At 37.8% G+C, this 15,754-nt stretch overlaps 1 protein-coding gene and 1 long non-coding RNA gene across 3 annotated transcripts; one reads left to right on the top strand and one right to left on the bottom strand.

Moving 5' to 3' along the window:
- Positions 1 to 405: 405 nt before the first annotated feature.
- On the bottom strand, positions 406 to 4,832 carry LOC125202766 (uncharacterized). Of its 2 annotated transcripts, XR_016135891.1 has the most exons (5): positions 4,717 to 4,832; positions 4,457 to 4,553; positions 4,310 to 4,355; positions 2,087 to 4,089; positions 406 to 1,507 (listed from the first exon to the last, which is right to left on the bottom strand). It is a non-coding gene; the product is annotated as an uncharacterized LOC125202766 (long non-coding RNA). The 2 variants fall into 2 exon arrangements; XR_016135892.1 differs by lacking the exons at positions 4,310 to 4,355; positions 4,457 to 4,553 and having other exon boundaries at positions 4,717 to 4,785.
- On the top strand, positions 606 to 3,551 carry LOC125202761 (cellulose synthase-like protein E6). Its single transcript, XM_048101211.2, has 8 exons — positions 606 to 883; positions 946 to 1,270; positions 1,352 to 1,492; positions 1,581 to 1,712; positions 1,809 to 2,021; positions 2,112 to 2,333; positions 2,514 to 2,861; positions 2,935 to 3,551. The coding sequence occupies exons 1-8, from the start codon at positions 606 to 608 to the stop codon at positions 3,475 to 3,477; spliced, it is 2,202 nt and encodes a 733-aa protein (XP_047957168.1). The 3' UTR covers positions 3,478 to 3,551.
- Positions 4,833 to 15,754: the final 10,922 nt, after the last annotated feature.

A 15,754-nucleotide genomic window follows, 5' to 3' on the forward strand; every position in this document is an offset into this window, starting at 1 on the left:
TGTTAGAAGTTATGAAATCCATTACTTTTTAAAATCACACAATAATCATAATTAAACCAAATTTAGTTATTTTTGGCAATTCACCCTTTTAATTAAGGTTATCTTAATTTTTTAGTTTAAATTTGATAGTACATATGCATTTAATAAATACTAACACATTTTTCATATAATAATAATGCTAAAATTACCTAATGAATATATATAAATTATAATTGAAATTATAAAATTTATAAATAATTTAATCCTTTTTATTTAAAATATTAATAATATTATTTGAATAAAGTGGACGTGAACTTTTCGTCACTTGTAAAAGCCCAATTCAAATGCACCACCATAGAAATATACGATTCATATTATACATACAGCCCAATTCAAAGAATTAACTAGCTATGAAAAAAGAAGCAATGCACATTGTAATACGCAACTAATCAGAAACGTCAATACAACTTTCAAAAAATATCACGACAAATACCAAAATGTCACGACATATTATATAACTTGAGAGTGAGAGAAAACTCATCACACATTTTACACAAAATGACAATACGGAAGAAAATGAGTGATGAGTTATCCATTCTATCCAAGCACAATTACCAGAGAGAGAGATGGGTATGGAGAAAAACGATTACATTCCTCTGTTTGAGAGCAAGGCAGCCAAATGGCGCGGTGTTTACTGGTTCTACGCGATTTCTGTGGCTGTCTCCATAGCATTGATATGCATCTACAGAGTGATGCACTTCCCACAACAACATGGACTGACAAGATGGACATGGATTGGCATTTCCATGGCAGAACTCTGGTTCATCATTTACTGGATCATCACTCAATTTGTTCGATATCGAGCTGTCTCCCGTTACACCTTCAAAGATAGGCTCTCCCGCAGGTACAAACAAAACCAAACCAAATCCACAGTGACAGTAACTGACAGAAAAGCTTTTCATGCAGATATGAGGGCAACCTTCCACGCATAGACATATTTGTATGCACAGCCGACCCTCAACTGGAGCCGCCACTAATGGTGGCCGACACTGTCCTGTCGGTGATGGCGTATGATTACCCTCCTGAGAAGCTCAGCGTGTATCTTTCTGATGACGGGTGCTCTGACTTGGTGTTCTACGCTCTTTATGAAGCTTCAAAGTTTTCCAGAGTATGGCTGCCATTTTGCAGGAGGTTCAATGTTGAGCTGCGGGCGCCCAATGCTTACTTCTCTGCTGCTAAACAAGTGCCTAGTGATGATCCTTTTTTGGCGAAAGAATGGAGAGAGGTCAAGGTAATGTAATGCTCCCAATTCTTCACATCAGCTCGATATCTGATTTTTATTCATCTCCTTTTTTGGTTTCCTTCTGAACAGAAGTTGTATAATGAAATGGAGGCGCAAATAACTGACATCATGAAGCTGGGGAGAGTTCCTGATCATTTGAGGAAGCATCACAAAGGACTCTGTGAATGGGAATCGGGCGCAAGCAGAAGCAACCACCACACCATTCTTCAAGTACGAAGAGTTTATCTGCATATAAAAACATTTCACAGAGTTAGTTAAGCAGAACATCTAAGCACAATTTCATTTGGCGGAGTTTCAGGTGCTAATTGACAGGAGAGGCACTGAGGAAGTGGACATAGAGGGGAAACCATTGCCAATGCTCGTATATTTGGCACGTGAGAAGAGACCAGGGTACCCACATAACTTCAAAGCAGGATCTATGAATGCCTTGGTAAGTCTGACGAGCGTATGGCATACTTCTTTCTACCTAATTAACAAATGTTCAAGTTCAATGGATGTTAATTATAACCCTCATGGACTTAAGCAGATAAGGGTGTCATCTAGGATAAGCAACGGCCCAATCATTCTCAATCTAGATTGCGATCACTACTCAAACAACTCACAATCTGTGAGAGATGCATTATGCTTCTTCATGGATGACGAACAGGGCCATGACATTGCCTACGTGCAGTTTTCTCAGTGTTTCGATAACATCACAAAGAATGATCTTTATGGAAGTTCTTTGAGAGTGCCCAATGAAGTAAGAGTTAATAATGCTGCAAGTTACATAAATTCATACTCGTATAGATTGATTGGAGAACTTACCAGAATGCTTTACTGGTAACTGAAGGTAGAGATTCTAGCCATGGATGCACATGGAGGGCCACTATACGTTGGCAGTTGCTGTTTCCACAAACGAGATGCTCTCACTGGGAAGAAGTATGAGAAGGGGTCACACATCAACTGGAAACAAGTGAATGAGATACAGGAACCAGAAAGAGAAATTCTACTAGAGGAAACAGCCAAGTTTGCAAACTGTAGCTATGAAGAGAGCTCATTCTGGGGCAAGGAGGTTCTCTCTCTCACTCTCTCTATTGTGCGCACACACATACATACCATACATATCATGTAAAATTCTTCCTTATTTTATATGGCTAAGAACAGCAAAATTTTATGAAACTACAAAAAGGGTATCATTAATGACGTGACTACAATCTCCAACAAGTCTGATACAAATATAGTTAACTTACAGATGGGGTTGAAGTATGGATGTCCTGTTGAAGATGTGGTTACTGGATTATCAATAAAGTGCAAGGGATGGAGATCAGTCCACTTTAACCCAGGGAGGAAAGGATTCTTGGGAGTAGCTCCTGTGACGCTGTTAGGTACATTAATTCAGCACACTCGATGGTCCGAAGGAAACTTTCAGATATTCCTGTCAAAATACTGTCCTTTAATATATGGCCATGGAAAGATCCCAATACAACTTCAAATATCATATCTCTGCTACAACCTGTGGGGAGCAAACTGTTTGGCTACGTTATACTATGTAACTGTACCAACCTTTTGTCTCCTGAAGGGAATCAATTTGTTTCCACAGGTATGCATCAACATTAAATTTTTTCAGAACAATCACTTTTGATCTTCTGAGAATGCACTAATTTTTGTCACAGTTATCAAGCAACTGGATTCTACCATATGCATATGTTCTCCTAGCAAAATACACATACAGCCTGGGAGAGTTTCTCCGCTGTGGAGGCACACTAATGGGATGGTATAATGATCAGAGAATGTGGCTGTACAAGAGAGTTACCAGTTATCTTTTTGGATTCTGCCAAACAATCATGAGGTACTTGGGCTTCGCAAAGTTGGATTTTGCAATCACTGGGAAGAATGTGGACGGTGATGTAATTAAAAGATTTGAGCAAGAGATAATGGAATTTGGCGCAGCTTCATCAATGTTCATCATTTTAGCAACAATTGCACTGTTCAATCTCCTTACATCAATCTCAATCGCCAGAAGCATCATTATCAAGAAGCCAGTAACAGATTTGGATTCTTTTGCATTACAGATTCTTTTGAATGGGGTTCTGATAATAATCAACTTACCCCTGTTTGAAGCCCTCTTCCTTCGGAAGGATCAGGGTTGTATGCCCACTTCTGTCACATGCCAGTCAATTATCTTAGCTGTGTTAGCTTATGCGATAGGATATTGAGAGAATAAATTTCTACCATGTGAAGAAACTAGCAAATATCTAGTCATTGAATGTACTTGCTGACATTTATGCAATATTATTCATGTTTCGAGAAAGAATACAATAAACAAGGACCAACAGTAGCATTAGAATCAAATAAACAGCACAGAAATGCAAAAAAGACAAAGAAGGGGTGTCTATATTGTGACAGATATCATCATAGATTAGATAAAAACTCACAGGGTCAATATTGAGCAACCTCTGATTTGAGAGAGCGACAACCTGTGGAAATGAAGTTAAAACACTTTCTAGATTAGCTAGAAAGAAGGATACTCTAATATCATATAAATGCAACATGGACTCTGACAGAGAAGGCGTCATAGATTTCATAAAAATCAATGTCAGATGCTTTCAACCCAGATTTTGAGATTGCTCTAGGTATCGCAATGGCTGGAGCAATTGTAAACAACTCAGGTGGCTGTGCAGCATCAGCATAGCCTCTGATTCTAGCAATAACGTCCAATCCGAGTTTCACTACCATGGCTCCACTGACCAGGACAAAGCAGCAGCCCCGTCAATGCACAAGACAATGTCCACAGCAGGTAATGCTCATTCCCGAATGATTAATGACAACTGGAAAATCATAAAAATGCACATAAATTAATACTGGTAGACTACCAACTCACTCAAGTGAATGAACCAAGTTAAAGAGAACAAGAATAACAGAGATCCCACTCATCAACATTGCCAAGTAAAGGGAATCTATATTCAGTGCCTAGCTAAACCATATGTGGTGCCTAATCTATAGACAGTAAGTAGCATAGTTAGAGTAAAATTTTATGTAGGTACATACATTTACATATTTTCAACAACCATAGTTTGAGCAGCAAGCATTGTAGCTGCATTATGAAAAAAATAAATAAAAGTCATCAGATAGTTTCTTGAAGTTGGTAACCACAACACTATGCAAATGCCGTGTAGGCCACCGAGTTAGGAATACCTTCACCTAAGGCAGCCTTTCCAGCAGGAGCTTGGCCTAATTTAGCACTAACTACATAGCCATCCAACAAAATATAACAGAAAAGAAATTTGGTAAACTGCATTCAGGAAAGCCAAACTCAGTCCAAAGAAAATGCCCAAATACCAAAAGTGTTAAGGAAGATTACAGATTCGATACAATATTGTGTTTTGCTACAAGTAGATTAAAACAGCAAGAACGAGCCGAAAAGAAAGGGCAATTAAATTGAAGTGAACACGTACCAAGAAATCGACGAGAGTTCGCTTCAAAATTGCTCACTTCAAGTTGCTCAATCACGCGGGATATTTATATTATGATTGATTAATTATAGTTTATAGCTAGTTCTTTTACATTTTCACTTCAGTTCATGGATTCAATTTTAATTATTTTTCAATTTAACTTATTTTTTATAGATTAAAGTTCAAACGTAGTCTTATACATTTGTCCAAAAAAAAAATTTTTGCTCATACACGTTTAGTTTGTAAGTTTTTGGTTTATGTTTGGGCATAACAATCAACTGGGTCAAGTAAGTTTTCTATGCAAATGCACGGGATATTATATGGATCAAAATATAATTTTTGGAACCAAAAACTAACAAACTTGACGTGTAAGACCAAAAAGATTTTTTGGAAAAAAAAAAAAAATTTTAACCAAATAAGAATTGATCAGTTTTTAACAAGATGAACCAACGCATCTGTTAATATTATAACTGAAATTATCTGTGTTTTCAAAGGTTTTCAAAATTGCAAACTAGTCCTTTAACTTTCAGAAATTACATTTTTGGATGAATTTCTTACACAGCAACTTCATTGGAAATAAAAATTTTCAAACTGGCCCCAGCCAGGGGCGCTGCCCTCAGACCCCCGTCCATCTGTTAAGGGGCTTCGCCCCTAACATCATAATGAATTCAAATAAGCGTGTACTTCGCACCTCCAGACTTATATGATGTCTCATTATGATAATACTGATCAATCAAGTTAATCCAATTACACTAAAATATCCAACATTCCTCTGCTATTTTAGTGCAATCCTTGATTAACTAAAACAAGTCATCTCAAACATTCAAACTTCTGCATAAATGAAATATTGTAACGATTGAATTCCACCTTAGTACATTACACATTCCAAACATTCGAATACCCCGGGTGTCCCTAAGGATTGAACCCTAAGAACTCACATTGAATACACGAAGATAATGTACACAAAAGTTTACATACGAATATGTTCTATCTTGACACTATATTTTACTAGCCTATGTCCTTATCCTTCATAAACATGTCGAAACCAAGTCACAGCTTCTTGAAGCGGCTAAACTTCATGCTTATATAGGTAGCTCTTTTATTCTTGCACCTACATTTGCAATTTTTCAAAAGAACTATTAAGAACATATACATTCAACCTCCTTAACTTGTAGGTCTGAACACATACCTTGGGATGATTTTCAAATGTGTTTCAATCTCCAAATATTAAGTCTTCCACATTGAATTCTGCATCTAGTGTCATACTTAGGGGTGAGCATTCGGGTTTCGGTTCGATTTTTCGCCCAAACCGAACCAAACCGAAAAACCAAAAATTTTCTAAAATTGAAACCGAACCGAACCCGAAAAACCGAAAACCCGAAAACCGAACTACAGAAACCAAACTAAAAAACCGAAATTATTGGTTATTTAAAAAAACCCAAAAAAAAATCAAAAATACATAAAAATGTGTAAAACGATAAAATACGTACTAATCTAAATAAATTACTAATCAAAATTCATCTGTGTAGAATACATATTGTACAATTAATCTGAAAAATACATATAATGCTATTGAAACAATAAACTGTCAACTACTCAAAATTAGTGTTCTCGGTATGAAAATACAATTAATCTATGACTGGGCGACGGTGACGGACTGGAGTTGGAGGTGACGGTGACGGTGACGGCGACAGGGTGGAGCTGGCTTGGGTGGACTTCTGGGATCGCAAATACCAAGCTTGTCTATGAAGAGCGGATCTAATTGTATTAGTGTCTATAATTGATTTCTTCTGTGCAATACTAATCGATAGGGCCTCATTGGTAAGTGCTACAAGATCTCTTGCATTGGAACCCATGGTTATGGACCCGAATCCGTTAGTATGGAACATTTTATTTTCCAAGTGAAATCCCCTAGTATATGAAAGAGTGAAAAAGTGTTGGGGGCGCCGGCGTGGATCTAGAGGCGACAGCGTGAGTGGAGAGCTGGAGGCGTCATACCGAAGCTGGCGTGGGGTGGACCTCTGGAGAGGCCAACGTTGACGGCTGGAGAGTTAGAGAGTGGAGGGAGAATGGAGGCGGCTGAAAGTTTGATGTGTATTTTTAGGGTTTAGTTTTAAGGCTAGTATATATATATAATATATGTATTATTATGAAATATAATTTGGTTTTTCGATTTTTTTTTATCCGAACCGAACCGAACTAAAAAACTGAATTTTTATTATTTCAAAACCGAACTGAACCGAAAAACCGAAAAAATCGAATCAAATTTCAAAATTTCGGTTTGGTTCGGTTCGGATATTCGGTTTTCGATTTTTTTGTTCACCCCTAGTCATACTAAATGGGAATTGAGTATCTTAATATCAAAGATTTGTAGTGGACTTTAATCCCATCCCTACAGCCAATTTGTGCACAAGATCTCTACTTAACCATTTGGTTAAATGATCGGCTAAGTTGTCATGAGTTCTCACAAACTCCACAGATATCACACCATCCATAATAAGTTCACGAATCATGCTATGTCTAACGCCTAAGTGTCTTGACTTTTCATTATACACTTGACAATATGCCTTAGCCAAGGTAGCTGCACTATCACATCTGATAGATATAGGTGATATCGGTTTAGCCACAATGGAATTTCATATATTAGATTTTTTAGCCATTCAGCCTCTTTACCAGCTGCTGCTAATGCCACAAACTCCGATTCCATTGTTGAATTCGTGATACAAGTTTGTTTCTTTGATGCCCAACATATAGCACCACCTCCAAGACGGAATACCCAACCACTTGTGGAAGAATGATCTTCCATATTGGTGATCCAACTTGCATCCGAATAACCTTCAAGAACAGAAGGAAAATCCAGAATAAGACAAATTATAATCCATGGTTCCTTTTAGGTATTTAAATACTCGATTCATTGCTTGCCAATGGATTAAACTTGGATTATGAGTATATCAACTCAATTTTCCAACTGCAAAGGCTATATCGGGTCTACTACTAATCATAGCATACATTAGTGATCCAATAGCCTTTGAATATTCAAGCTGATTCACAGCAACTCCTTTATTGGACATGAGTTTTGCATTCGGATCAAAAGGAGTCTTAACTGAAGAACAATCTTTGAAGTTAAACTTTTCCAACACCTTATCAATATAATGTGATTGAGAAATGGAAATTCCTTGTTCTCCATGTGTGATTTTAATTCCAAGAATCACATCAGCCTTCCCCATGTCTTTCATCTCAAACTTAGATGACAAAAATTCATTTGTTTTATCAACTTGATCTTGGTCAGTACCAAAGATCAACATGTTATCCACATATAAGCAAATGATAACCCCTTTACCGGTAGCATCAAATTTGCTATATACACACTTGTCTGCTTGGTTTAATACAAAACCATTAGACAACACCACGTCATCAAACTTCTGATGTCATTGCTTGGGGGCTTGCTTTAGTCCATAAAGAGATTTTACCAATTTACAAACCTTATGTTCATTACCAGGTATGACAAAGCCTTCTGGTTGTTTCATATAAATCTCTTCATCTAATTCACCATTCAAGAAGGCAGTCTTAACATCCATTTGGTAAATTACAAGATTATGTATAGCAGCAAGTGCTAACAATAATCTAATTGTGGAAATCCTAGCAACATCATAAGTATCAAAAAAATCAATTCCTTCCTTTTGTCTAAAGCCTTGAATAACCAATCTGGCTTTATATTTGTCTATGCTTCTATCCACCTTCATCTTCGTTTTGAAGATCCATTTACTATTCAAAGGTTCACACCCAGGTGGTAAATCAGTCAGTTTCCAAGTACCATTTTGGATTATAGAATTCATCTCCTCTTGGATTGCCTCTTTCCAAAATGCAACATCCCTTGAAGCCATAGCTTCTTTGTAGGTCCTTGGATCATCGCCAATATTAAAACATTATTGATATTGAAAATTAATTTCATTTATTGATCCTTATACTAAGTACAATTGGAAATCATCTCCAAAAGACTTAGCTTTTCTTGCTCTACCATCTCTCCTAGCATTAGGAGGTGTATCAATCACTTTTCCAGTTACACCAAAGTTACTAGACCTTGCAATCATCTCTCCAGGTTTAGGTAAAGACGTGAATCTATCCTCATTGCCGAAATCAACATCCCTTGACTCAATAATAGAGTGCACAGTTACATAGTCATTGGGATTTATGACATAGAACCTATAGCAAACAGAATTTTCAGGATAGCCAAGAAACACACAATCTATACCTATTTGACCTATGGTTTTCATTTTAGGGTCAGTTAGTCTTACCACAGCTCGACAACCCCAAACTCTGAGATAACTCAGTTTTGGTGGTTTCTTATGCCAAAGTTCATAAGGGGTTATCTTGTTCCTTTTATTAGGAACTCTATTCAACAAATAGCAGGCTGTTAACATAGCCACACCCCAAAATCCTTCACTTAGGCCAGAATAACACAACATTGAATTAATCATTTCTTTCAACGTTCTATTCTTTCTTTCAGCTACACCATTTTGTTGTGATGTATATAAAGCAGTCGTCTGATGTATTATACCAGTAGATTCAAAATATACTGGATCATAATACTCACCTCCCCTATCAGTGCGAAGAACTTTAATCTTCACACCATGATGAAGCTCTACACTTTCTTTAAAGATTTTAAATTTATCAAGAGCTTCATCTTTTGAATGACATAGATAGACATAGCAAAATCTAGTAGCATCATCAATAAAAGTAACTACATACTTTTTATTACCAAGTGATAGAGTCGAATGAAAATCACACAAATCACTGTGTATAAGTTCTAATACCTTAGTAACTTTATTGACATTCTTATTGAAAGGTTTTCTAGTTATTTTAGTTAACATGCAAGTTTTACACTTTTCAATGTTCAACTCAAATGCTAGTATTAAACTCATGTTCGACATATCTTTCAATCTCTTGTAATGTACATGTCCAAGTCTAGCATGCCACAATTCTAATTTACTAACATGATTACTAAAACTAGTAGAAGTCATGCAAACAGAATTATTAACAAAAGAAACATCTAGATTCAACTTAAACATACCACATAGATAACCGAATCCAATAAAAGTACCATGCCTTGACAGAATGTATTTGTTACTTTCTAACACTTGTTTATAACCACAATTATTCAACACAATACCAGAAACTAAATTCTTACGAATACCAGGTACATATATAACATTATCTAACACTAAGGAATTTCCAGAAGTAAATACTAGGCTAACAGATCCTAGTCCTTTGATTGGTTCAGTTGCAACGTTGCCCATCTTCAAAGAAGATCCATCTTCAATTGGTTTAAAATCATTGAACCATTGACGATCCTTGCATACATGACATGTTGCACCCGAATCAATCCACCATGAAAGATCATCATCCTGCACATAAAATGCTTTAGAGATTATTGATGCATAATAATTCTCAACAGAATGATCATTAGGTACAGAAAACGAACCTGATTGCTTTTCAGGATCCTAAGATCCACTTGAACCAGCCTCGTATTTCCCTTTTCCTCCACCCTTTCCAGACTTACAATCCTTCTTAAAATGCCCGGATTTGTCACACTTCCAGCAAGTCAGTTTAGACTTCTTATTCCCAGCCTTACTGTTATTCCCTTGATACTTTCGTTTCTCTTGAAACATACGTTTCTCTTTACCAGCCTTTGAGGATTCACCCTCTTCCACCATGTTCACAGAAGAACCAACCATGTTTCTAGCATTACCATCAAAGCCCTTTTCCATTTCACGTATGGACTATTCAATTTGGAAGTCACTTCCAAGTTCGACCAAATTCAACTCTTCCTTCTTATGTTTCAGATTATTTTTAAAATCCTTCCAAAAGGGTGGCAGTTTATCAATAATACTAGAGATAGAAATGGATTCATCCATTTTCATATCATATTGGGAAAATTGTCCCAATATCCTCAACAATTCGTTGTATTATTCCATGACATGCCTCGTATCAACCATTTTATAGTTAATAAAGTTACCAACAAGAAATTTCTTGCTAGAGGCATCTTCTGCCATATATTTGGCTTCGAGGGAATCCCACAATTCCTTAGCAGACTCAACATTTTGATACACATCAAATAGAGAATCAGACATACCGTTTAAGATGTGACCACGACATATGTAGTTGTCATTCTCCCACTTCATCCGCCTCCTCGTCTGTTCCAGAGTTTCATTTTCAACAGCCTCGGGCATGGGAGTACTCAGAACGTACACGACCTTGAGATTCGTCAGCATGAAATGCATCTTCTTTTGTCAGCATCTGAAATCCTGGCCAGCAAATTTATCTAACTTCGCGAAACCTTTCGTTCCTTCCTTCACTGTTTCCTTGTTCGACATTTTCAATTGATTTGATCTTTGTTAGGGAGATTCAAAATACTAAACAGAACGGATAATTTGAAAGTCGTGATGAAATCACTTTCAGATTCAATTTCGGTGGTTCTACCAAAATATTTGATCGGATACAATTCAGAGAAAATCAGAACTTTCTTATGTTGATCTCTGAGAAAAAAAAATCTTTTAACCAAACAAGAACTGATCAGTTTTTAACAAGATGAACCAGCGCATCTGTTAATTTCATAACGGAAATTAACTGTTTTTCAAAGGTTTCCGAAATTGCAAATTAGTCCTTTGACTTTCAGAAATTACATTTTTGGATGAATTTCTTACACAGTAACTTCGTTGGAAATAAAAATTTCCAAGCTGACCCCAGCCAGGGGCTCTGCCCCTTGGACCCCGTCCATCTGTTAAGGGGTTTCCCCCCTAACATCATAATGAATTCAAATAAGCGTGCACTTCGCACCTCCAGACTTATATGATGTCTCATTATGATAATACTGATTAATCAAGTTTATCCAATTACACTAAAATATCCAACACATGATCAATTTTGAGAATTTTCAATTTCAACTCAGTTGAAAGTATAATTGGAGCAGCTTCTCCGGATTTGATCTCTTGATCATCTCCAACACCCCAACTCAAAAAATACCATGATGTGAATCCGGGTGTCCTAGAGAATAATCGAAGAACCGGATTTGAGGACAAATCCTTTCACAAATAAGGAGAGGATGATGTGAATCCGGATATTCACAATCATAGGATGCAACGACATCGAGGGCCATGGGTTGATTGGGGTCCGGAAAGAAGGTGGAGATATTGCAAGGAGCCAAGCCGGATGCGGAGGTCTGACTCAAATCAGAAAAAGCCTATTAAGATGGTGTCCAAATTCTCTTCTAAGACCACCATTGTCTTCATCGTCAAAATAGCTTCGCGTGAGTACCTTACACGCCTCAATCGGAGCCCGGGCGAGGAAGTTATGGTCGTTTTACAAAAGCCGCGCAGTCCAACAAGCAAAACGCCCGACCACAGAGAATTTGCCTGGCCTGGAGAAGAAAAACGCCCGACCCGGGCGTTTTGTGCGATTTTTGAATTTTGCTCATTTTTCCTCTTTTGTTTTGCACTTTTAACCTCTAGTATAAATACCCATGTCTAGGGTTTTTGTCATTAGCTTTTGAATGTTTGTAAGAGACCATTTCTCCATATTTGAGAGCTCACCTTCTTCATCTTATGAAGACTTATCAAATTCCTTCGGGTTGCATTCGATCTTTTGCCGGGCTAAGGTTGATTGTAAAGGTATGCTTGCTAGTTCTTGTGTTGCTAGTTTGTGGAGCCATTAGGTGTTTGTATGTGAAAGTGCCTTTGGGATTTCTTTCTTGTTCTTCACCTAAATCATAACACTAATCCATCCTCTATTCTTTTATCCATTTTTCTTGTTCCATTTCTTGGTTTATCTTGTTTATTCGTTGGGTTTATTTACAAGAATAAGTCCGGGGCAAGTTCATGAGTCTTCAATCTAGAGGATTCACATTATTTGGTATCAAGAGCCATTGGTTCTTATTCTTGTAAGCAAAAAAAAAAAAGGATAAATTCCTCAAAGGGTGAAAATTGTTAGAAATTTGTCAAAAAAAAGAGAGATCTCAAATCCTATCAGTGGGCTTTAGCTATAAATTGATATATGTGTTCTTGGGTATGTCAATTTGATTGTCGGAAAGTTGTAGGCCGAAATTACATCAATTGTTGGGTCTATTGTTGTTGGGTGAAATTGTGCACACAAAGTGTTTGTTAATTTGTCCCATTGGCTTAGCTCCCTACTTTCACTAATCTTGTGGCTTCTTGGACTAGTTTTCACTTGCCTAGTTGTGTATCTTGTTTGTGCTATTTGTGCAACCCTTGGGATTACATCATCGAGAGCAAGTGAGGGAGAGTATCTAGCCACTAAATCTCTAAACTTTCCGAGAGACATTGGGTGTGAGTTTGGAAAATTGGGGACATACTTTGTGGGTTGGGAAGTGAGCTCCTCACTAAAGTCTCCATTCTTAGGTATGTGCGTTGTTGGTGTTATTAACAAAAGGGATGTGTCCCTAGTCCTCTTTATCTTCTTTGTAGGTACCGAAAATGCCACCACGTACGAGGATTTCTAAGCACAATTCGCCTAGAATGGAGGATGGGGACGACATCGCGTCCACATCCGACGACACCCTCAAAGAGATGATTTCCTCAATCATGAAGGAGATGCGCGATGCGCGGGGAATCATGAATTCTATGCAAGAGGGATTTAAGGCATACTATGAGAATATATCCCTCATAAGAGATCGAGTTAGGCATAACCATTCCATAGCACCTAGTGACCGAGAGAGACATGATAGGAGTGACTACAAGTCAAGGTATCACGATGATGGACTTGATAGAGAGAGTAGAAGGGAGCGAGTACCAAAGTTCCATGGAGAGTCTCACTCTCGGAGGATGAGGGATCATGGTCATCATAAAGTGCATGAGTGGTTAATGGGGGATGAAGTCTCAAGTAAATCAAGGGAGAGCTCAAGCCCTCGAAATTATGGTGATGACATAAGCCGAAGAAGCATCCCACCAAAGAAGGTGGACCGATCTCATCCTAGCTATCACACGAAAGTTTCGTCGTGGTTGTCATCCAATTTCCCTCATTCAAAAAGCTTGATTCAAAGTGAGTGTGACAATGTTAACTACATTGTTAAAGATCGTATAAAGCATATGATGGATTTTGTTGCCGATGATGATGAAGAGAAATGTGAGGATGAAAAAGAGTCCATGGCCTTACATGAGGAAGATGCACGCCCAACTTTCAATGATGGTGTGTCTAGCATGGTGGAAGCCGAGGACGAGTGTGAGCCATTAAAAGCCCTTCAAGTATTGAGCATTGAAACGAAGCCAAATGAGATTGCTAAAGTAAATGAGTACTTTAGGAATGAGCAAGAGAGAGAAGAAAAAATAGAGTGTGAGAAAAGGCTAAAAAGTGAGATGCAAAAGCCAAGAGAGAGTGGTAGGGGTGAGTGTGAATCAAAGCTTTTAAAAGAGAAAAACCACAAGCATGTGAGAAAAAAAGGTTGCTTGTTAGATTCTAAGATCACCCATGGGAGGGCTCTAAATCACCCTATCTTTTTGCCCTTGGTGAGAAGAGCGACACTTATTTCACTAACTCTTTCGATTTGTCTTTCATCTTTAATGACTTTGTGATGCAGAAATTGAAAGGTTTGGAATGTGAACCCCGAGTTGAGGAGGCACCGAGTAACTTCTTACCGGTAATGAACTCATGTGAACAAGGCCAAGTTGCGCCGCTCCTTATCCAAGGTGTACTTGATCGGGATTTGAGGACAAATCCTTCAAAAGAAGGAGGGGATTATGTGAATCCGGGTGTCCTAGAGAATAATCGAAGAACCGGATTTGAGGACAAATCCTTTCACAAATAAGGAGAGGATGATGTGAATCCGGATATTCACAATCATAGGATGCAACGACATCGAGGGCCATGGGTTGATTGGGGTCCGGAAAGAAGGTGGAGATATTGCAAGGAGCCAAGCCGGATGCGGAGGTCTGACTCAAATCAGAAAAAGCCTATTAAGATGGTGTCCAAATTCTCTTCTAAGACCACCATTGTCTTCATCGTCAAAATAGCTTCGCGTGAGTACCTTACACGCCTCAATCGGAGCCCGGGCGAGGAAGTTATGGTCGTTTTACAAAAGCCGCGCAGTCCAACAAGCAAAACGCCCGACCACAGAGAATTTGCCTGGCCTGGAGAAGAAAAACGCCCGACCCGGGCGTTTTGTGCGATTTTCGAATTTTGCTCATTTTTCCTCTTTTGTTTTGCACTTTTAACCTCTAGTATAAATACCCATGTCTAGGGTTTTTGTCATTAGCTTTTGAATGTTTGTAAGAGACCATTTCTCCATATTTGAGAGCTCACCTTCTTCATCTTATGAAGACTTATCAAATTCCTTCGGGTTGCATTCGATCTTTTGCCGGGCTAAGGTTGATTGTAAAGGTATGCTTGCTAGTTCTTGTGTTGCTAGTTTGTGGAGCCATTAGGTGTTTGTATGTGAAAGTGCCTTTGGGATTTCTTTCTTGTTTTTCACCTAAATCATAACACTAATCCATCCTCTATTCTTTTAAAAATGTTCCATTTCTTGGTTTATCTTGTTTATTCGTTGGGTTTATTTACAAGAATAAGTCTGGGGCAAGTTCATGAGTCTTCAATCTAGAGGATTCACATTATACCATCATCTTTCAATTGTGTATGAGTGAGAAAAAAGAGAAGCTAATTTAATTCTCTAAATTCGGTTCCACATCAACTTGGTAAAGATTCTATCTAATCTAGATAACCTCTCTCCCCCTTATAAGGTCTTTTAAGGGGCAGGGGTGAGTGGCTCATTTCTTATATTTAAGATTCTGCATCATTAAAAATGCATGCAGAACTACATAATTTAACCAATATGTCAAAATCAAAGTCAAAAAGAGGCCAACAGATCCACATTTTGAGCCAAAAATCATACTCAACATATGCAAATTGGTAAGTTAAGTTAGTTACTAGTCACAACAGACATCTAAGGAGTTGAGATGCCAATAATTTCCACATCAGACCAAGATCAACAGCATCCTACGAAATTGGTCTCATTTTCGTCACTTGAAATAGAATA

The sequence above is a fragment of the Salvia hispanica genome, chromosome 2, assembly GCF_029641045.1.
Source record: "Salvia hispanica isolate PSC_SH4W2 chromosome 2, Shi_PSC_v1, whole genome shotgun sequence".
Lineage (NCBI taxonomy): Eukaryota > Viridiplantae > Streptophyta > Magnoliopsida > Lamiales > Lamiaceae > Salvia > Salvia hispanica.

Bases quoted from the DNA above. Each gene is read 5' to 3' on its own strand.
- LOC125202761 (XM_048101211.2), top strand. From the start codon at position 606: ATGGGTATGGAGAAAAACGATTACATTCCTCTGTTTGAGAGCAAGGCA. The intron at 1,713-1,808 runs GTAAGTCTGACG...GGACTTAAGCAG, and splicing joins CAGGATCTATGAATGCCTTG to ATAAGGGTGTCATCTAGGAT. The intron at 2,022-2,111 runs GTAAGAGTTAAT...TGGTAACTGAAG, and splicing joins CTTTGAGAGTGCCCAATGAA to GTAGAGATTCTAGCCATGGA.